Source organism: Vulpes vulpes, unplaced genomic scaffold (genome assembly GCF_048418805.1).
Source record: "Vulpes vulpes isolate BD-2025 unplaced genomic scaffold, VulVul3 Bu000000661, whole genome shotgun sequence".
NCBI classification, from domain to species: domain Eukaryota; kingdom Metazoa; phylum Chordata; class Mammalia; order Carnivora; family Canidae; genus Vulpes; species Vulpes vulpes.
The window spans coordinates 173,183-196,832 of NW_027325741.1; the positions used below are offsets into that span (position 1 = coordinate 173,183).

Below are 23,650 nucleotides of genomic sequence, written 5' to 3' on the forward strand. Positions count from 1 at the left end.
TTTACTTTGACAGACCCACTTCATATTTCCCAAAGCAGAGCTTGAGACAAGGGCTTTGTGTAAGCAGTTTATATTGGGTAGTAGTCGAGACTATATAGGGGAAACTGGGAATAGTACAAAAGCTATACAGATGGGTATTTTCATGTTGATTACCACAATGGGAAAATTAGGCTGGTTTCTCAGAGAACTTCGGAAGAAACAGGAATAATGAAGAATAGAACTAGCCGTCTAAAAGGAGGAAGGGGCATTTTTTATTGGTTAATGGTTGCTCCATTGGTTAATGGTTACTCTCTGGAGCATTAACACCTTCATATTCTCAGGCCACACATGTTTGAGTTTCAGATGGGTTCCCGTAGAACTCCTTTTTCTCCCCATGGTCAGTCCTTATATTATTTGTTGTCAAATAATCAAGGACAACTAAGTGCAGCTTGAGTAAGGCAGAGCTATAAACTTGGATGATATGAGGGAGAGCACATTCCTAGAGTGGATTTTATATAAAGGTGTTGGACCAGCAAGGAAGAATCATGGCAAGAACATCTGGAGCTTGCCTTTTGCACCAGCTCAGAGATGCCTCAGGGCAGGAAGCAAGAGTGCATTATAGTTTAAATATATGTGTGCGTGCTTTAATATCTGAAATCTGTGACTATGTTACCTTCCTTGGCAAAAAGCACCTTGCAGATTTAAGGTTGTGGACCTTAAAATGAAGAGATTATCCAAGTTGATCAATCTAATCCTATTAGCCTTAAACACAAAGAGCTTTCTCTAGCTAAAAAGGGATGGGATCAGCAAAAGGGAAACCAGGGAGATTATAAATCTGAGGGAAATATGAAAAATGGTTCTGAGATGTTCTAGGGAAGATTTATATTTTCCCCATTTTTTTTTTTTTTATCCAGATGCAAAGTCCTGGGATCTGTATTAGAAAAGGAAGTGGGTAGCCCTACCTCCACTGTTCCCAATCCAGGCTTCTACAATCTTTCAAAAGGTGATGCTACCAGAAAATAGCGCAGATATCTAGGACTATTTTGAAGAAAGAGAAGGGGTGTGGAAGCACTAAAGAGGCCTTTTTCTCTCCCAATGAATTTACAGAAGGTTAGAGCCCAACATAAGATGTAATATTTGGGGATGTAGCTGGTTGTGGATTACAGAAAGAATCCTGGTATTATGACATACAGGAGCATCGACGTTTTTATGCACTTCTTTGTTTTATTATGTAAGTAAATAAAATATATTGATATGAGAATGAAAATAATCATACTGTGTTCTAGGAAAGACCCATTAGGAAATATGAGGGAGAAATGGTCCAGGAGTTATAGGCCTAAGAAAGATATTTAAGAGGCATAAAACTGATGGAAAGTGGGAACAAATATTGCATACCCTATGTACTGGACAGCACTTGAGGGACAGTGTTTTCTCTGTAATTAAACATCACTAATGAAAAAGAAAAAAATAAAAAGAATCCTGGACTATTATTATTTTTTAAAATTTCATAGACAAGGATATGAGCACAAGGACATGCTGAAAAAGAGAACTTATGAAATTGACTGGCATCATGAGTAGGAAACAGGAAGCATATTATGGCACCTCAGCAGAAAGCCATGAAAATAATATAGACTAGACTAAGCAGGACAAAACAAAAACAAAACAAAACAAAACAAAACAACAACAACAAACTAAATTAAGAAGGAAGGTGAGTAAAATAATGAAGGACTAGTTCCTGAGGCACATGCATACATGCACAAATGAAACATTAGTTGAGTCTACTGGGACAAAAGTAAACTAAAATTACAGTTAAGAAACTTGAAAATCTCTTCTAGAATAAGAAGGAAAAAAAGAAAAATTATTAAAATGATACATGTGTGAGAAAAAAGAAAGACTTATAACCTAAAAACTTCTGTATATTAAAGAAATCAATTTGGACAAAAGTAATAAAGATATCTTGAAGAAAACAAATCTCAGCTAAAAACAGGTTCCTGTAAGTAGACAAAATTAATAAAAACGTGCATATGTGGCAAAATATTTTTATTACAATTAGTTTTGTGTTTTTAAGTCTGGGAAGAAATGTTACATGAAAAGAAAACCTGTTTGGTCTCAGACTTATCCTTAACAACATTGAATAACAGAAGGCAGTGTGAGGCAAGTGCAACCTAATTTTTCAGGAAATGGAAAATCTCCATACATGAGTTGAGTTGACATTTGTTTTTGAAGACCTTAGAGAGATGTTTGTATAAATACAATAGCTCAGCAAAATATACCACAGATAAAGGCTTTTTATAAGTATACTTGATAAAATATACCAATAAAATAAGATTTACATCAAAATAAAGAAATTAAGAATGGAAAATCATATACTAAAAGAAATTTTAAGTTTTAAAAGAGAAATGTTAAATGTAAAAATAGTTGAAAATATTCCAGTTAATAAAGAGAAAACAAAAAATATAAAAATATATCATTTAGTTTGTTAAAATAAAACCACAAATTGTATCAAAGACTATGAGGGCAAATGACATGAAGGGAATCCAAGAATATTAAATGTCTCATGTTAGAGGGGAAAAAAAGAGACATTTTTAAATTTTGGATTTAATTTTTAGTACATTTTTTTTAGTACATTTTTTTAAAGTTAAAATATTTAACAGAAAAACAAATAATAAATAGCTTTCAAATCAAAAGACAAAAATAAAACCATGCAATATGAAGTCTGAATAGGATGAACAGAAACTGAATAAAAGTAAGTAAATAAAAGCCCAGGAAAGACATACACCCGAATACTTTAATGTTATAATGTTATATTTTAAAAGCAGGGTAGAAAATTTAAATTTATACATGAATCTACAACAAATGAAAATTCTCTAAAATGGTAACTGGTTATTTCTAGTGTTTTAACTTATTGGTAATTTTTATTTTTTCTTTATATTTATTTACTAAATTTTCTAAAATGACTATTTTTTCTTTACAATAACTAAGAAATACAGGTTAGAACAAAATAATCTAAGAGGAATATTGGCTTCCTGTACGGTCAGTTTGGATAGAAAAAAACAAGAAGCAAATGGAGAGAACTATGATGATTTTATATTAAGGAAGAAGAACCTAGGGTTTAGTTATCACTCTGGATAAGGGTAGTGATTTCTGAAATTATAAACCAGAGAAGCTAAACATAATTGAATTTTATATAAAATAGGAGAGAAATGCCATCTTCACAATCAATGGGACATCAAAGCCAGTGTGTGAAAATATGCAAGCTGTGTGTTGTTGTGTATTTATATAGAGTTCCACAAACATACCACTGATGCTAGCTGACTGTAGGGATGGAGGTTAGTCCCATTTGCAAGCTCACTGTCCAGTTATTTCCTACCTAATTTTTGACATTATCTATTGAGAAATGTTGTACCTCATTAGTCAAGTTACTCTAAACTTCAACTCTGTCTATTGTTTTTTTAAGTATCTCTTTAAGCAACCTTATATTTCAAAATCCTAATTTTTTTTCTCAATTATATCTCATAGTTTGTTCTCTGTGTGAAAAAATATTTTCTCACTTAAATTACTGACTTGGGTAAGATGTGTATGGTTTTCACAATGGACATTATCTTTTGAAAAGTTACAACATTTTATTATTGGTTCCCCGAGCCACTATGGCATAAATAGCTAGAAATCAATTGCATCAGAAGTCTCATATTTTATGTATTAAAACTGCAGAGGAAACTACAGCTGAAAAATTATCTTGAGGTGAACAAATGAGTAAAGCATCGGTACTGCATTAAGTTCACCGTTATCTTACAAATCCCAGCTAAAGCGGCAGACTATCCATCAGAGAGAATGAACACATTCTAAGCATAGAATTTATCAAATAGGCCATCTTTAGTATCAATTTTTCTTTTGATTTTTGATCACTTTGGATTAAAAAAAATGATTGGATTCACTAGAAACTATTTTTCAGAATAAATTACAGCCACTTAGATATAATATCTACTAGAAAAAAGTTAAACCAGACAACTCTTTTCATTTCTTTTTCTTTTTCTTTTTTTAGAAGAGATACATGCATAGCACATTATGAAGTACATGTTCCTGGACCTCTGGATATTATTCCATCAAAAACTAAATGCTGTTCTGAATAAAACTACTTCCATATAATGTTAATTATCTTTATATTTTTCTTGATTTGTTAACTTTCTGAATATGTTAGCAATGGAATTGGTAGGAGAATTGAAAAAATGAACCATTTTATGGCACTTTTGTTGTTTTTTCACATTTCCAAAATATGTGGAAAAAATTTTTTTTGCCATATTATATGGTAGTCACCTTCACAAAGAAGTTCTTGAGCCTCTCCTTTTCTTACAGGTTACAATTCAAGAATTTCTATTTAGATGACTCTAATTTACATTAAATTATATCATCTAATTTTGAAGAAGTTTTATTAAACTGATGGAAACTGGAATGGGGCATTAGGTAAAGAAAACAGCTTTCAAATAGTGGTGAGTTATATTTTGCTCAAATCTGTGGGATTCCTAGTCTCTTATATTTTATTTTTTTTTAAGTAAAACGACATGAAAGAGTTGACTCTAAATAGTAGAAGTATTCTTAGAGAGGAATCTGATTTTTACATTCAAAGTATCTGTTTGAAGCTAATGGACACTCGAGAGGATAATGGAAAATAAGCAGTGTATTATTTTTCTATTCCTTTCATCACATATACCAATATTTCCAGTTAGGGTTTGGAAATTGTGGGTATTTTGCATTTATAGTTCATTTATAGTAGCTATAACATACATTGAGTATTGAACTTCTTCATATCTTAGTCATCATAAAAATGGAAAGTAACATTCATACAAGGAAAGTGCAAGCTTAAATCTCAACCTCAAGAATCCAATGGCCCAATTTACACAAAACTGTAAAAGTTTCTAAATGAAACTTTTCTCTTAGTAATGTTTTGTTGTTTATGTTGTTTTTTGTTTTTGTTTTTGTTTTTGTTTTTGTTATTTTTAGTGTATAGGCACTTTACTAATACCAAATTTCTATAACTCATGCATCATTGGTATTAAAAACTAAACAAACAAACAAAAAACCTTGGGCACACCATGATTTTGATGCTGAGAGGCCTTTCTCTCTCTCTCTCTCTCTTTCTCTTTCTTTTTTTCTTTTTTTGATTTAGCTGTTTCAGTTGAGTTTTTTAATAGTGGAAGGCAGAACATAGTCCTTTGTCATCTGTTCTTAATAAGTGCAGTTTTGTTCCCCACAAGAAATTTGGCAGTCTGTAGACATTCTGGTTATTGCAACTTTGGGTGGTACTAGTAACATCTAATGATAGAAGGCAGAGATCCTGCTAAATATCCTACCTTGTAAAGGACAACAAAGAATTAACTGGCCCAATATGTCTAGAGGTTGAAAACCTCTACTTTGGATGAATAGTAATTTGGGTGGGAAGAAGAATTTATCATGAAGCATTCATTTTTAGAAATTGTGTTCCATCAAATCTTGAAGGAATGTTTTAGGAGGTATTTTGGTGATGGCATTTATAAAGGATGATTGCTGTGGTGGAGAATTGCACATCTGAATTGGTAGCATTTATATGAGTTTTTTGGATAAAATAATTGAAATAGAAAGAGCTAGATCTAAATAAATAGAGTAAATTTAAGTAGTTGAAAAAATATCTTTGTCCAGTAAAGACTAAAGACAAAATTATTGCAAAAATAAAAGCTAAGAACTCTGATGTGGACTGGCATGGGATGGTGAGGCATAACATGGACATAAGGATTGTGATAATGTAAACTCAACTATGGCTTTCATCAATGCCCTAGTGAGAAAATAGGTCTTTTTGCCAGACTGTGGGTGTTAGTTGATTGGCTGTATATCATATATGACTTGCTAGATATTTATACCACTGTTAATTGTATCAAGATCATTTCAATCTGTTGGTTCTGTTTTTTTTTTTCAAATAATAATTTCAGTTACATATATAAAGCTCTGATATAAAAAGGCCCCTTTGGATAATATAACTCAATGATACTTCCAGTAAGTCAGACCCTGCTACATTTGCTTCTCCAGGCTGATACTGCAGGTCAGTATACCAATAACCATTCCAGGTACATAATAATGCCTAAATAGCATCTAAAGGAATCTGAGTTTTCCAATAAAGTACACTTTTTTAAGAATGGGAAAGGCAGGAAGAGCTTTGGCTTATTTCAACACAATCACCATGCTACTGTGTATATGGCCTACTTCTCTATCACAATATAAGAATCTGTAATAAGCAATGTAAGAAGGGGGAAAAATATAAAGCCAGAAAAATGTTTCTGCTTCAAGAAAAGAGAAAATGCTTTCTCTATTGTGCTTTTAAAAATGATGCAATGAAATCTATCCAACCCAGAAAGTATGCTCTAAGGATTTAACAAAAATTATGTCTCATGTCGAGTAAAATAGTTTTCTAGGGATATTACACCCAATAAAGAAAGGGGTTTTCTTACTTTTAAAAACTACCCAACACAAGCACTTAAATATGTAGAATTTCATTTAAATAAGTCAGTCAACAATTTTTTATAAAGTATTTAACACTTCATTGTAGAAACATAGGCAAAATGACTATTATAACCAAAATGAAAAATACTGTTCAATTTAAAAAATGTACTTAAACAAGAACCTGAAAAAGTTTATGATATGCATAACATTGTTCAAGCAAAATTGCACTAGTATTACATAAATCAATAGTTTATAAAGGCCTCAATATGGCAAAGTTTAGAAATAGGTAGTATGCATGCACATAGTACAACAAAAAGTCTCTTTATAAAACAGCAGTTTTTTTTTTTAATGCTTGTACAAAGGGATAAAGAGCAACCACAAACATATTTCATCTGTTAGGTTAATACATTATGACAGCTAAAAGTCAGTCATGTCTATCAGAGGAACAAAAAGCCCTCCATACCTTATGAATAAATCTTTTGTGCCTTTAAAGATATCTGTATAAAAATGCTATCCTTTTTTATACAACTTAAATAAATCGTACTTGTTTCAATCAAAATTTGAAAACCAAAAAGTGAATGGCGGGGGTCCATGTGTTTTGCATAACTGGAAGAAACCAGAGTACCAGAGTAACTGGTCAGCATTTACACTCTCCACCTTTGATTATGGGCAGGTAATTGTTTTCCTATAACCTGGAAAGTTCTTTAAGAATATGTTTTGAATAGGGCAAATAACGGATTAGTCATACTGTGTATTGAAAATATTTACTAATTACTCTATACGATAATGGCTATTTTGCCTCTTTTGACCGAGCAAAGAGAACGCATTCGCATCATTGAAATTGTCATCAATTTGTGTGCTTATATATTATTGTTCAGTGTTCTGTGTAGTAAGGGGTTGGGTTAATCTTCCACAAAATGCACATGACTGGGAAGAACTTCCTAAGGCATGAGGACCCAATGCCCTGTTGTGCTCCAGGCTGGCTATTCACCTCAGGACCAAGGGAGAACGAAAGGTCTTATCCATAGCAAATGTAGTCTTTCCACTTCTGGTTATATTTTTGCTATGTTCTATCACCTAAATATAACTATTGTTTACAGGGTGTATATGTTTAGTATATCACAGAGAGTCCACTAAATTTTGGCAAATGTATTCATAGGTGTTCATGCAAATTATCAATTGTATATATTTTTAAAAGTTTTTTCCTCAAAATTTTTATCTATCACTTGGCAATCTAAGGCTAATTTCAAAGCAGGTGACGTTGGATTTGTGAGGGCTAGGTATTTTCAGCAGTCTGAATCAATCTTAATGGATACAAGGAAGAGAGTTGACCATTCAATCATTCTTCCATCAATTTAAATGGAAAAATAAAATGACATTGTATTACAGCTTTCAGACCATATAATGAAAAAGTGCAGAGATTCTTTTTGTTGATTAAGTAGAACCAAAAAAGTTCATATAAAATAGATTGCTCATATTCACACTACAAAGGAATATGTTGTTTGTAATTTTAACAAATTCAAAGGTGAGTCATATCAGCAGCATTGTTGTAAATTGTATTGTAGTGCAGTTCTTTTTCATAAAAATACCATACAAATGGTCAATCAATAGTCATCAGCAAAAAATAAAACCCAGAAAACTCAGATAACAATTAACCAGGAGTAAGATAAAGAAAGAGGTAATGCTGATGCCAAAACAAGTATAATACTGTTGGAACATACAAAAGTAATCCTTATATTTTATACATTTATACAGCATATAAAAGGTATCGCTGATTATGCCACCGTCTCTCTTATCCCAATTTCTATTTTCTTTGGAAGCAGTTCTTTCCTTTCATCAACACTTCCTAAGGAGTTTCGACAGTTTTGCCCATCCATATACAGTTTTGCATACACTGGATTGGAGTAATTTGTTGGCTGAAGGAGGAAAAGAAATAAAATTTTTCTCATCAGTTTTGATCACATTGGTTATTTTCTAGGATGTCTTTTTAATGTTAACAACATTTATATGCAATACATTTAATTTTCTAAATAGTAGCTTATAAATGTAATTTAAATTGTTTACAGACTTCAGTTGACTTTTGTGAGGTATTAGATAAAAACATAATTGTACATTTTTCAGGTAACTTGTGAATCTAAGTGGAACTTTGACATAATAGTAAAAGCCGGAGGATATCTTTGTGAAGACAATATTCACTGAGACTTTATTTAAAAGAATAAAACATTAAACTAAATCATCTTATTTCCAGTCCGTACATTTGTCCCTTATTGCTGTTGCAGTGGCAGGAAAGATGTGTTTACAGAAAATTATCTAAATTGCTTGAGGCTTAGAATTTTTTCAATATGAAGTTAAAATCAGGAAAACAAAGAAAATAATAGTAAAATATATTGGTGGAATAGACTTTAAAATAGACAATATTTTTGCTTCAAACAACTCATACGTAATTATCATTGGAAATACTTTTGGACTCTTCCAAGGAATTGTGATATTCACAGTCATCTTAATTTTCATACTTAGAGCACTTTGAAGTAGAACTGATACATGTAAAAGTGATCTATTTCAGTTGAAAAACATGCAGCATTCATTGTTTTTTATTAACTGCAACTTAACCCAAGAAATTACTGCCTAATTTTTGTTTAATTTTGTTTTGTCTTCTCATCAACAGAACACTAAATCTTAGTTCCGACAAAGAAACATATAATCTTTGAGCCATGCAAATGAGACAAACATGATAAAAAATGAGAATGAAAACAGCTGATGGGAGAGATGTTTAGGGGAGAACATACTCATTCCTGTGAATCTTTATACCCTTATTTTTAGACCTCTTCCATCTACCATGAACTATGTAACCTAAGACAGAGTATTTTCCTCTAGAATCTAGTCACTTAATTAAAAAAATAAAATAAATAAGAGTGGCTTTTATTAGACCACTTCTAATTTCTCAATATGATGGCATATTTTGTAGTATATTTTTATTTAAGTGAACATCAAACTTACATATACTAAACACAACATTAATTGGAAGTGAATCAAACCAAACATGAATTTAAGCTTAAATTAATCAGTTTAAATTTCTGGCTAGAGAATTCCAAAAATAGCAAATATTCATTTTTTTATTGTTAAAGTGCTATGACATTTTCAAAATCAGCAGAAGAGATATTTCTACTTAATAGCTTGTCTAAAATGATAACATGTTTTATATGTAGTCTTGCATAAGCAGGACGTCTAACATAAGCCTCTGATTTTAATGCTGTTTTGAAATCTCTTGTTAATTAAAAACTCAATTAAAGACAGGCCCTATCTAAGTCTAGCCATCATCTTTCATTGCGAGGGTTTCTGTGATGGAATGGATATGGAATAATGAATTTTCTTCTCTCACCCCAGCAGTTAGTGGTCCTTTCAAATCAGAGTTTAGGTAGATGGGCGGCGCTGTGTGTGGAAGCTTGAAAGCACTGGACCCTCCCCCTATATACCTGGCCTGTATGTAAACAGAGAGTTTTAGTTTCCATAATATCATGGAACGATTTTCATTGACATAAACTCATAGTAAGTCATAAGAACAGCATAAAGATGCTCATTAGCCCTCGGGCATATTGTATTCATAGTAACTTTAATAAACTAAGAAAAAAACTGTTAATATTGGATCTGTGCTTCATAAGTAGACAGTTTTAGTATGTACATCTTCCTGATAGACATGCCATGCCTCAAGTAATCTCCATACATTTCTATTTATTTAACTTCATCTTTCCCAAAGAAATCATCTTTGCTAACTGCTCTGTGAAAAATACACAAGCCTCCCCCCACTTAAGGTTTGTCAACTTTGAAAAGTTCTGACAGTAGCATATTCTGAACACTCAAATATCTGGCTGCTTCCAATTAAAGATTCATCACCATTCTGTATTTTAAACAAATAAAAATCTGGCACTTAAAAAAATTCTGTATTTTTGAAATCTGACTCTCCAGATGAATTACTAATTAAAATGGTTTCCTAAGACTCCATGCAAGAACATTGACTTTAGATTTTCTTGGGTCTAAGAGCAGAATTAGTCAGTCAGGTACACTCATATTTGGGATAGCAATCCAAAAGGGGGAAAAATAGATAAGAAGTTGAAAAGCATAAAAATCATGTTCAAATTTGAAGTAAATTAAAGGTGAATTGAAAAAAAAAGCTGTCAATTCTTAACAATGAATAGTCACAAAGTTTGAGATAAGGGCAAGGGTCTCAGAAAAAGATTTTAAATATAAACTCAGGTCAATACTGCCTCTGCATTTCCCCCACAAAGATCTCTTTGAAAAAATATTGAAAATAATCTAAGGTTTGAGATGAATTTGGATATAAAACCAGTAAACACTAATTTCTCTTTTTTGTGATCTTCAAACTATTCTGTGATTATCTCCATAGTCAAATCTTTTTTATTAACCGTATTTACTATTTCAATTATTTTGATTAAAAGGTATGATTGAAGTATACATTTATCCATTTTGAAAATAATGAAAATGCTCTATAAAATCATTTTTATGTGTAATACAGTTTTTATTTGATCACATCATGACTATATCAAACCATCATGACTCAGCAGATACTGTATGAAAAATATTTGATCATTAAGGTTGCTTCAGTGTAGCCTCCTGCTTTCCAAAAGTGCTTATACCTATTAGGACTAATTGTGTTTTTTTGTAGTTACTTCTTAGGCAACAATTCATATTTACATTTCAAAAATCAGAGCTAGCTAGACTCAGCCATCTAAGTCACATTAATGTAATTTTGGTCAATCAGTCAGCAAATTGGTAAATAAATATCTATTGAATGTCATGTGCAAAGTACATTAAAAGTATATCTGGGGGGCACTGAAGCATAGTTTAATCTTCCTTGAGTAAATAGAAAAAAATTTAAATGGAGTACTAAAAAGCTATTTTCTTTAAGTATCTAAAATTGGCTTAATTCTATCACTAGAAATAAAAATGATGGGGAAAAAATGAGAACTCTCTTTCTGAAAAGTATATAAAGTATGTCCTCATCAGTTCATATACTACTTATATACACTGTACTTTTTCCTAAGAAAAATTCAAAGAATAAGAAAAGTCTATTATTTAATATGTCTTTCTTCTTCATAGATAAATTGTCAAATAACAATGTGTACCATATGTATAGTCTTTCACTTTCAAGTGGAAAACAGCAAAACTTAGGGTTCCAGATTTATTTCATGAACAATTTCAAATATAAGAGTTAATTAATAATTAATAGTAAATACAAATTTACTTCTAATTAGGAAAAAAAATACTATAATATCTTTTTATAGTGTAAAGATTTATACATACAGTAACAATTGATTCCTTTTTGGAGAAATAAATATTTGACCATCAATTTCAGTCTCACTATGGATTCAGAACTAGCCTAAATGTATGGGACCCTATTCAATTCAACATCTTTGGGAGCAGCTTTTGCTATAAGTTGAACCCATTTGGAGATAGATCAGTCACTGTGATTATTTACAATGTAAATGTGGATTTAGGGCAAAAGACCTTTAATATATGAGAAAATAAATTAACCATTTAATAAATGAATGAATACGCTAAGAAAAATCAATTCCATAATAGGAAACAAATGTTCTTAATTCACAATAAAATATTCTATAATTATCATTGTAAAATATGAAGATAATACAGTGTAGTGGATCTTTGCAAGTTTACTTTATATGGATAATTGTATTATTTATCTATTTCTCTTTAAAGCTGCTCATCTGAGCATATAATAAGAACAGAAAATTTACCAAAAAAAGTCAGATTTTTCGGCTTTGTGTATCAATGACATGACTCAATAAGAAGGCTATCATGGCAGAAAAAAATATTTTCCAAAAGTAATTTGATTACAAACAAATCCAAGGGCACAGCTTAGTTGAATCAGTGAAACAAAACACTACTGGAAATAAAATACTTACTTTGGCAATGAAGTACTGCACTCTTTATATTATTAAAAAATAAATCAGACAGTATTTTTATACTAGGCTGTATATTTAGATATTTTAGCATGTCAATACATTTGGGTAAGACATTTTAAATAAACTATACACATTTATAAACTAAATGAATGAATAAATGCATATATTCTAAAATATGTTATCTTAACTTCATGCTTCAGGTCCATAATTTTATTTTTTCTTTAAAAGAGACTGTAACATTCAATGCATCCTTAAGTTATTTAATATAACATGAGATAAAGGAAATATTAAAATTCAGGACTGTCTTACAGATAAATGACTCAGGGATGTTAATGCTTACTCTTCATCATCTTAAAACATATTACCTTTGTTGCATCTACCATAAACCCAGGATCTAAAAGACCTCCATCGTTGTGATCATGATCCACCTCATACATGTTATAAGATGGATTGCCAATTTCTACATTGATTCCTCCATTGATAATAGGCTGTCTTCTAATAGTTTTTGTCCTAGAATATATGAACATTAATGTAAGTGTAAACTGTCTCAATATTAAAATCATGATACATAAAGCCATTTTATTTGTAGATTTACTAACAATATAACTCATAGAGAGTTCATAAATAAAGTGCATTCAAAATAAACGATATTTATCAAGCCATAGAACAAAAAGGGTCTTAATGTGGTAAGTTATTTCCTCGAATTATTTAGATTTAACTGCAAAAAATGCACTTGGAACATATTCCTATTAAATAATTAATACATTAATTGAAACTGAATATTCACTAATTCATTATTTTTTTTTAAAATTTTTTTATTTATTTATGATAGTCACAGAGAGAGAGAGAGAGAGAGAGAGGCAGAGACACAGGCAGAGGGAGAAGCAGGCTCCATGCACCGGGAGCCTGATGTGGGATTCGATCCCGGGTCTCCAGGATCGCGCCCTGGGCCAAAGGCAGGCGCCAAACCGCTGCGCCACCCAGGGATCCCCTAATTCATTATTTTTTAAATTCACTTTGACCTATGATTTCTGAAAATCATGACTAAAAGTAGTGATAAAGAACCTTTGAAATAAAATTTCAATCCCCAAGTCATCTGTTTAAAAAAAAAACAAAACTCTCACAAACACTTGGTTCTAGATAATAACCTTATAGACTACATATACCTTCCAGATCTTTATAACTGCATATTCACATAAATTGAAAAATTACACTTTGAGGAATTTATAAACTATACCAATGCAGAATTTCTGAATGAAATGCACACATGTGATATAAAAGACATATTCAGCATCATTGTATTGACATCACCAATCTTACACATTACGATAATAGGATGCACTTCGGAGATTCTTGCTGTTTCATGGAAAAATTACCACAGCTGTAAAATTCAACTGAAATTTTAATTAACATGTCCTCTTGTTAGTTTTGTTAGAATATATAAATAGAGCCATTCTATTAACATAACAAGGGAAAACTGTCTAAATTATACTCACTTTAAAATGAAACAGAAGGATAAAATGGTTTGAAAACAATATTTTGCACTTGGAATAACTAAATCATGTTGTTAAGAATTTTAAAAATTAAAGGGGAAAGTCACTACATATCTGTAACTATATGTGTAATTTATTTACTGACTGTCTAAACCATGGAATCTTACCTTCTTTTTCTTTTACAAAGCACTAAACCAATTACTAAGGTGGTTATCAAAGTCACCAGGAGGACTAGAGGCACAATGATGGCAATGCTTCCTGAAAAATAAATAAATGAATAGGTGAACACATAAATAAAATGAATTAAAATCTGATATAACTGAATATTATATCAAATGATTTGACCACTGATATCATGAAAAGAAAGCTCAGGCCAAACATCTATATTCTTAGTTCATATCCATGTTACTGAAAAATCACTCTCCTATTAAGATTTTTTTTTTTTATAATTCAGTAACATTTATTTTACATAAAACAATTTTCAAAGAATACATTTAAAAACCATCTAGATACTGATTTTATTGCATTACAAAAAATTAAGAGGCACAATTTAGTATTCAAATAAACTGTGAGGGGTGGAGGCGGGGCTTAAGATCGCTACAGTGGTGTTCCTTAGTCACTTAATGGCTCTGGGAACAAGAGTCTTTAATGAGGCAGTAGTGCACTTCATTTAGTAGGAATAAATCACATAAAATATATACTTTTATACAGAAAGTGTTATTGTATTACCACTTTCAATTACTTTATAAAAACTTCATTTTGAATTGCACAAAAGTTCTTTAAAATTGGTAACTCCCAGAATATAGGGCTTAGAACTAAGTATCTTGATCTGCTGGAAATGTTTCTTTAGATATCTTTCATTAATATGTTGCAGTTAAATCTCTTGAGGTTAGAAATACTGATTTGTCAGTCTGAGTGTGATTCTCACTACACACATTTACTTTCAAGGAGTACACGCGGCAAGTCAGATTGCAGCCTCGCCAATTAGGACATCAGTGTTGGATACTGATATACATAGGCCTAATATCAGTTTCACATCTTCCTTAGAGTGAGTCCTTGGATAGGTTATTTAAAACTGAGGGCTTCTGCTTCTCACCAATAAAACAGAGACAGGGAGATCTATAATACAGGGCTATTAGAATGGGGTGTGGGGAGGCAAGGGGGATTCTCTTTCTTAAATTCCAGTTCCAGAATAATGTCAGCAAAATAAATCTGAGGATTTGGCCTTATGTTGTAAATGTCCATTTTCACATTTTTCATGTATTTATAAAAATTATCTTAGGCTATAATCACCTATCTTCAAAATGGAATAAATGATCTGTGAAATAGATCTCCAAGAGTGGTCAGAGAAACTGGGTCTAGTTTTTATGCATCTGAGCATAGGGGAGAACCTCTGCTTCTGCCTTGGTAACAAGAGCAACTATCTCTGTCTTCCCAGAGGAAGGAGACAATGCCCCTTTGCTGCTAACGTGATCCACAGGAAAACACCTACCGTTGTGTCATTTATGCAGGAAGAAAACTGAATGTGAGGGTTTCTTAATAACAGGAGAGTATTAAGTAGCTTGATCAACAGTGTAATGTTAATTTTTCCAACAGACAAATATCTAGAGCCTGTGAGAAAAAAGCTTTGTCTATTTAGAATAAACATCTGGTTGATTCATTTGAGTCCGCTTAAAATTAAAACAAATGAGTCCCAAAAGAAATTGAAATTTTTTGTGGGGATCTGGAATGCCTCAAGAATGAAATGTTAGGAATTATGAAATATATGAATTTCCTCTACAAATACACATACATGTAAAAATAATATGGTAGAAAAATTGTTAATATTTAGCACAATAAACAGCTGCATAAGGTCTATAAAATAGTAACATGGATCAGTTTTGATAGCTCTAGACAGAAGATATCAGTATGACATAGTCCATACTGGAGATTGCTTACCAAAATACCAAAAAGTCTTTATTAAGGAAATCTCACATATAAGATAATCTTCCTTTCTTTAAAAAAAAGTAAAATAACTAACCCTTCCATGCAAGAAAAAAAAATGACTTGCTTTATTTAGTCAGTTCCTAAAATGTAAAACTCATTTTATTTTATTTATTTTTAAGGATTTTATTTATTTATTCATGAGAGAGAGAGAGAGAGAGAGGCAGAGTCATAGGCAGAGGGAGAAGCAGGCTCCATGCAGGGAGCCCGATGTGGGACTCGATCTCAGGACCCCAGGATCATGACCTGAGCCAAATGCAACGTTCAACTGCTGAGCCACCCAGGGGTCCCTAAAACTAATTTTATTATTTCATGTTCTTACCAAAACTATACAACAACTTCATGTGTTTGATATTATATTACCTTCTAGGTTTTGGGAAAGTGAACTTTATATGAATGTGTAATTTATTAGTAATTAATGAAAGCAGAGAATCTGGCACCTTGGATAGTAATTAACATTTATTCACAAATTTTTAAATACCAGTGAACAGCTTGGTATCTTCATAAACTATGACTTCAACTGACTGATCATGACTTTATAAATATTCTTACTTTATTATTTATATTTTTCCCTTATAATTTGTGGTAAATTGGTAGATATAAAATACTTACCAATTCTGGTCTTAGGGTATACAAAGTTACTTTCCCATCACTGCCAATTGTACACTATTTAAAAATATATTTTACTTATTCTATGTAGTTTCCTCTATTCCTATTTAAGGTAGAAATGCTGTTATATATACATACTAAAAAATTTACCTATCTCTTTCTTTTTCTTTGTCCCATTTGTGATGACAGTTCCAACTCCTTACACTGTAGCCCTTTTAGAACCTAGAATTCTAATATGTTTATATAAAAAAAAAAAAACACAACTGTAATAATGCTTAGTGTAGCCAGTAAATAATGCAGGGTGGCAGTTGGGCAAGTTTTTAAAATTGGGTTTTATAAAATTTTTATATCAAGGAAAATAATTGGCAACAACATATATCTTTAGAATTAGAAGACAGATTTTTTTTCAAAATAAGTAGAATATATAGCAGCAAATATATTGTAACATATATCAATCAAAGTTTACTGCAGGTTATTTTTTTTTAGCTGTAACTTATTGGTGGATTGTTCTAAGCTGATTTTTTAAAAAGCACATTCAGTACTTATTGAAGATAGACAGGGTATCTCGACATCTCGATAACCTTGTCACTTAAAATACAAATCTTTCTTTATACAGATTGTTAGGTTGCAGAGACCCTTTCTCTGGGAGAGGCAGGATAGCACAGCAGTTGAGATAATAAACGGTGGAGCCAGACTATCTTTGTCCAAATCTCAGCTTTCTAACAACTATACTTGGGCAAATTAGTTATCTCTGTCTCAGTTCACTCATCCATAAAATGAATGTCATCATTAATACCACCTCATAGTAATGTAAATAGGATTGTCTATTATATAGAAAGTGCGACATACATGTTTATTAAATAATTAAAAACATATTATTGCCATAGCACTGCGCTTGAGTGGGGGAAGGAGGTGAGATCATTTGGGGATATGTTGAACTTAAGATTTCCATGGAATACTGAATGATATAGATATTGCCATGGGCATGGATATAGAAATTGTGCAGTGGGACCTATGTCTCAAACTCAGGAGACAAACCAGGATTGATAATAGAAATTTAGGGGTAATTGACATAAATTTGGTAAGTGAGGTCAAGAATTATGGACCAACATGAAGAGTAAGTGACGAATGAGTTGTTCAAGAAGAGACAGGGAAAATGTATCTCACAAAGAAGAGAGTTGCTTCAAGAGGTAAGAAGAGAACCAGAATAATTCAGTATCATGGAAGTCAGAGCGAGACAATCTCAACCTTTGTTTATTGGTTGAATTTATAGTGGAAAAATATAAGCATTAAATATGCCATTACAATTAATCTCTTTTGACATGTTGCTACATATTCTGCTCTTAAATTCATGTTCACATACATGTATAAATGTGAATGTAGATATATTTTTGTGATTAGGATGTTTTCTTTTGAGCATTATGATAAACAAAAATTATAAAGAAAATATCCTCACTTTGTATCACTCTCTCTCATCCCCTTGATCCCAGCACACTGGTCTTTAAGTCCCTTGAGCATCTCTCTTTCTTGTTCCAGGGTTTCCATACCTGCTGTCTGTCCCTTGTGTTTGAAATACCCTCAGCTTCTTCTCTTTCTAATCCTTCAAATCTCAGCTTCTATATCATCACTTCAGAGAAATCACTCCTGACCTCAGATCTCCTCTGCCGTTCTCTATTTTTTGCTTTTATTTTTGCTTCCTTAACAAAACCAATCAAAATTTACAATTATTTCATAAATCTCCGTGCTTACTCATTTGTTTCCTTGCTTGTTTTATTTCTGTTTACCCTTCTAGAACGTCAGCTTCATTGAAGAGGCACTGTCTGTCTCACTCACTCACTTTTCTCTGGGATCTCATTCAGTACTTGACACTTTGTTGAGGCTTAATAAATATTTGATTTGGAAGAATTAGGACAAAGCATTATTTTGTTGCATGTTTCAGTTATCTCTCTATATCTGCAAATTGTTGGTTCCTTGGTGCACATAATTAGTCATTTTTTCTATTTTAAAACAAGATGGTATAAAAGAGATAAGGGCAAAATAGGAAAAGAGGAAACACAATTCCGTAACAGATACCACATCTCTGTTGTCACTGCACTAAAATAGAGCATCTCAATATTACTGCCTCACAAATGCTGAGTATATTTTTATCCTCTTTTATTTTAGCAAATACGAATAGCATAATTCAAAAATTGAGCATCCACTCCCTTAAAACTTGAGGTGAAATTTAAATAGAAGTGCCCAAGGAATATTTTATCATATTTAATTTAAAACTCTTCAAAAACTTCAGAAGAGTCAGACTAGCTTCTTTTAAGTGGAACCTCAGCAGAACATGCTAGGCTAATAGATCCACTTAATTCCACAGGCTGATTTTTTTAGATACTTAAAACAACAAAGGCCAGAAAACATCAGTATGAGTACTCAGAGATGATTAAGAAGCTGTGCATCAATTAGAAAGGTAAATCTCCGTGCAGGCTGACAGCAGTCAGGCCAACAGAAGCAGTGTATTCTTTATTATTCCAGGGTTCAGTTATGGAATGCTTCACTGTTAGTGGAAACGCAGATCTGAAAACACACTGCTAAAGTGTCTACCTATCTTATCGGGCAGATGATTTTTCCCCAAGTTTGGGGAACATTTGACAACCATTTAAAACTATTGGGCTTTATCTTACGTAGGATCAGTTTAACTAGTTTTTTTCCCCCTTCTTTCAAAGTTATTGAGGCAAGTTTCTGTAAGCATAAATGTCTGATGATAAGTACCTTTTAATAGTGTCATTATGTGGTCAACTTTGCTCAAATTTAAGAAAATCTGACATTTACATAGCTAATAGCCCTTTCAATGTGCATTGATACTTCTATTAAATTTAATGACTTTAAATCAGTGATGGAAGGAAGGACATTAGAGTCTTTGATAAAGGATTACAAATACTTGCGACTCTTTCTGTCTGATGCAGTCTCTGTTTTAGAACTGCTGTATGTGATTAGAGACTTCTGCCTTGTAAGGGAGCTTTTTGCCCCTGCAAATAATTGGAGACTTCACCTTCCAATAAAAACATCTGGTGTTCCCCTCCTGCAAACCATTTCCAAACACCAAACTTTCCTTTGTGGATGGAACTTATGTAAAATTTGAAAATTGAATGGATGTGCTACTTTATATCCTTCTTTCCTTTTCAGAGTTTATCAATATTTAAAATTGTTTTCGACTCTTTAAAAGGCTATGTATTTCAGTCATCTTAGATAATTGAGAGATTGCCGGAAATAAAAGCCTAACATATAACTTGTCTTCATAATTCTCAGCTTATAAATTCAGTGTGTTCCATAGGTTCAAATGCATTTGAACTGCATTTTTCATTTAAAAACAGTGCTGTTGGGCAGCCCCGGTGGCCCAGCGGTTTAGCGCCACCTTCAGCCAGGTGTGTGATCCTGGAGACTGGAGATGGAGTCCCACGTGGAGCTCCCTGCACAGAGCCTGCTTCTCCCTCTGCCTGTGTCTGTCTGTCTCTCTGTCTCTGTCTGTTATGAATGAATGAATAAATAAATAAATAAATAAATAAATAAATAAATAAATATCTAAAAAAAACCCCCAATGTTCTTAATTATTGTTGAGTTTTGTAACTGGAAAATCATATGTAAATGAGTGTGCCTCCAGAACTATTATTGGCAACATGTGTATGAGCTCTAGATCCTGGGAAAAAAGAATAGGACACTGGGACCCTGCGTGTAGGGTACAAAAATGGCATTCTTTTCACTTTGACAGTCTTTACTTTTTCACAAACTCCATGATACGTTTTTTTGTTTTCATGAAACTTTTTTTTTTTCCACCAGAGGAAAACTGGTAAGGCAAGCATTTGTCCATCAGTGAAGTTACTTTTCTTCTTCAAGAATATATTTACCCACTTACTAGATATTACATATTTCAAAAGTTCTCCTCTCATAATAAAATGCATGACAATATGTGTGAATTGGGAAACTTTATTTTTGACTTTCATTTTGAAAATCTTTATAAAATCGTTTAAAGTTGTTAAAAATATACACAACAGACACACACAATGATGATGTAGATGGACTTTCAAATCCAGATGTAGTCCTGAGACTACAGCTGCATAAAGCAATTTGTAAAATGCTGAGCTATATTTTAATACAGTTCAAAACCAATACTTTGAAGACAAAGAAGCAATAAATCAACCACGATTCTTATTGCTTGTTAATATATTTTTCCTTAAGTCTACCAGTCAAGATTGCTTTATAACGACATACTGAAATGCAATCCAAGAAAATACACTTTGGTCTAATTAAAACATGGAATTACTTTTTTTCCTGGAGCATTTTCATATCCATTGTGCTATTTGCAGCCTTGGTAGCTGATGGACATTTCTCCAGAAAAGGTTATGCTAGGTTTGACAATGTGCATTCTGAAAACTGCCCAAGTTTGCTGTCTGAAAGAGCACATAAATGCTAGAACCTGTCACCAGGTGAGCTCAGTGCTTCATCTTTCCAAAAACAACTGGATTGCAATGCATCTCCTGCAGAATTCCGTGAAGGACACTTTCCAAGATTTAAGTCCCCCAGTCATGGCATACAATACAATTCCTGCACCATATGGAACACCCACCACCCAATATATTAACCTGAAGAACTTACTTGTGTTAATATGATCAGACTTGCTGCTCTTTGGGGCTGGTCTCTCACACTGTGTGCCTGACCAGTTGGTGGAACATCTAGAAAAATTAAAAAAATAAAGAAGAAAAATTGGTTTATAATAAAACTCACAAATCTGCTAATATAATAACTTTAACCAAATGAAATGAAGGGCCAGCCATCACTGATTCATAAATATTAGGTATAGAGTTCTGCTAATGTCCTGTATATTGCCGGTATGTGGAGGGTAGTTTCAACTGGACGTCATTTGTTGAAAATTTTTTTTTAAAATTTAGGTTTACAGTCATTTTTCTTTATCCTATGTTAAAACTTAAATTTAGTATATTTTATAGCAAAACTGAAATCTTAATTAAGAATTAGGAATCAATTTAAGAAGTACTGAAAATTGCAAGTAGCCACAATAAAAACTGAGTTGGCCTGTCAAGCAGATCAATCTTTAAGTTTCTGGGACTTTTTTTCCCCCTGGCCTGCTCTATGTCCAAAGTTTAATTAAAACCCAACAGCAAATGGTCATCTGTCTCAGTTCAAACTGCAGAATTTTTACTCTTCTAATCATGCATAGGGAAATGCAGTCCGTTCCCATTTAAAATCAGACTTCTGTCTCTATGGAATCAAGAAAACGTGCCCAAGTTTTTAGTGGAAGAAGCAGTCTTCCCCATATAGGTACCATGACACTATGATGAAAAGTCTCACAGAGGGTGAAAATAATAGATCTGGTTAAAGTCCTTTACTTAAACATAAATCACAGCCATATAATTAGCTGGATGCATCAAAATAAATGCTGGAATGGTTTTAGCTACATTTCAATAATGCCTATTGGCTAGCCCAAGATGCCTCTGTGCATCTGTCAGAGGAAATCCACAGAGAGACCGCTTAATTGGCTTCAATTCTTATTTAAAATGACTGTCAAATGTCACCATATTAAGAATAGTTGCACACAATGAAAGAACAGCTTCCAGAACCATTTCAAGTAGATCTCTCTGGGCATGGTGGCCAAACTAAATAACTGCAATTTCAAGGTTTCTGCCAATAATGTCATAGTCAATTCAGATAGCTGAAGCTGTGCTTGGAACAAGGCTTCGATGATGCCATGTGAATTATCTGGGATATCTGTGAGTACAGCGTTGGCTCTCCTAAAACATGGGTGAAAGCTCATAAAATCATCATGACTGAAAACTTCAAATCATGAAAACAAAAATTTGTTTCATTAAAGCATATATTAATGTCAGCATAATTGACAATAATGTTATAATTCAAGAATATAGTTATTTGATTAATAATGATATTGTAAAAGTATGAGTATGGATTATGGTTTAAATGAATATTAATATATTATTATTAGGTCATCATTCATGCATCATCTTACCTTTTTGTTTAGATTTTTTATAACAAGTTTATGTATCTATTTCCTATACACATTTACTATATACCATAATGCAATAAATCATTAAAGTAAATAAATTTTAAGGCCAGGTCAATGACTCTGTCTACATTCCTGAAGTAAGGTAATGGAATGAGCACATTTTTACAAAATTATAATAAAGTGAACAATGGATAAAATCATTGATTTTTAAAAGTCATTTCTTTTCCTCACCTGTGGTTTTACAGATGATCGATCTACAAAAGTGTTCCAATTCTTTACAGTTTGTAATTCTTGACACAGTCCACAGATAATTCAAAATAATGTGTTTAGGATGATTTTGTAAAATGTTGTTGGAGTGAATTCTGATCATTGCAAAATTCTTTCTGTTTTACATAGCTTTACATTTGTCAAATCTTCCTGAGGAAGTTTTACATACTAATGGAAAAAAGACCAATACTGATTGCTTAATAATTTTATTATATAGCTTATGTATTCAAGGTTATTTTTGTGCAGGCATATTGAATTACTGATTAAAATATAAAAATTGGCTCTTTACATTACCTTCTTTGATAACCAAATAAAAAGAAACCTAAATCAGGGTTCATATTAAATAAGAAGAAAGACCTGAGATACATTTTGTTATGTTATTACTAGAGATAAGTACCTCTGGGCTCATCATTACACTGAGATGCTTAGAAGTCAAAAAGTGAAATTGCTCAAAATAGGAGGATTAAATGCTAAATTACCAGATTGTGTTTGGACACGAACATCACATATTTTAATTACTTTAGGAAGTGATGAAATATATGGCTTTAGAACCCCAGAAGAATAAAAAGAGATTTTTAAGCAAACAAGTAAGGATAGTGTTATTCTTAATTCCAAACTCTGGAATTATTTAGGTAAGACAGGTGGTGTTTCTGAACTGTACTAATTATCTATTTTATCCAGAGCTTGGAACCCAGTATTTATGATGGATAAAAGAAATCACCTACTAATGGTAATAAATCTCTTCTCTTTTAAATTGTGGAACCACTTTTAAATTCCTAATCTTCAAGGAATATTTTACTTATTACATACTGGAAAAAACTCTCAAAGACGGTGCTGGAGAAATAATTAATTTTAACAGTTATACATCTTAATAAGCTGATGATCACCTTGCA

General features: G+C 32.1%; 1 protein-coding gene across 1 annotated transcript in view; it reads right to left on the bottom strand.

Annotated features, from left to right (window-relative positions):
* Positions 1 to 7,982: 7,982 nt before the first annotated feature.
* LOC112912713 (low-density lipoprotein receptor-related protein 1B-like) overlaps positions 7,983 to 23,650 on the bottom strand; it is a gene marked incomplete at its 5' end in the record, with an annotated part of 72,674 nt that continues 57,006 nt past the window's right edge. Inside the window, 5 exons of the mRNA XM_072745218.1 lie at positions 7,983 to 8,363; positions 9,827 to 9,925; positions 12,752 to 12,896; positions 14,047 to 14,137; positions 21,110 to 21,186. Coding sequence (XP_072601319.1) covers positions 8,223 to 8,363; positions 9,827 to 9,925; positions 12,752 to 12,896; positions 14,047 to 14,137; positions 21,110 to 21,186 — 553 coding nt within the window. The remainder of the gene's footprint in view (positions 8,364 to 9,826; positions 9,926 to 12,751; positions 12,897 to 14,046; positions 14,138 to 21,109; positions 21,187 to 23,650) is intronic.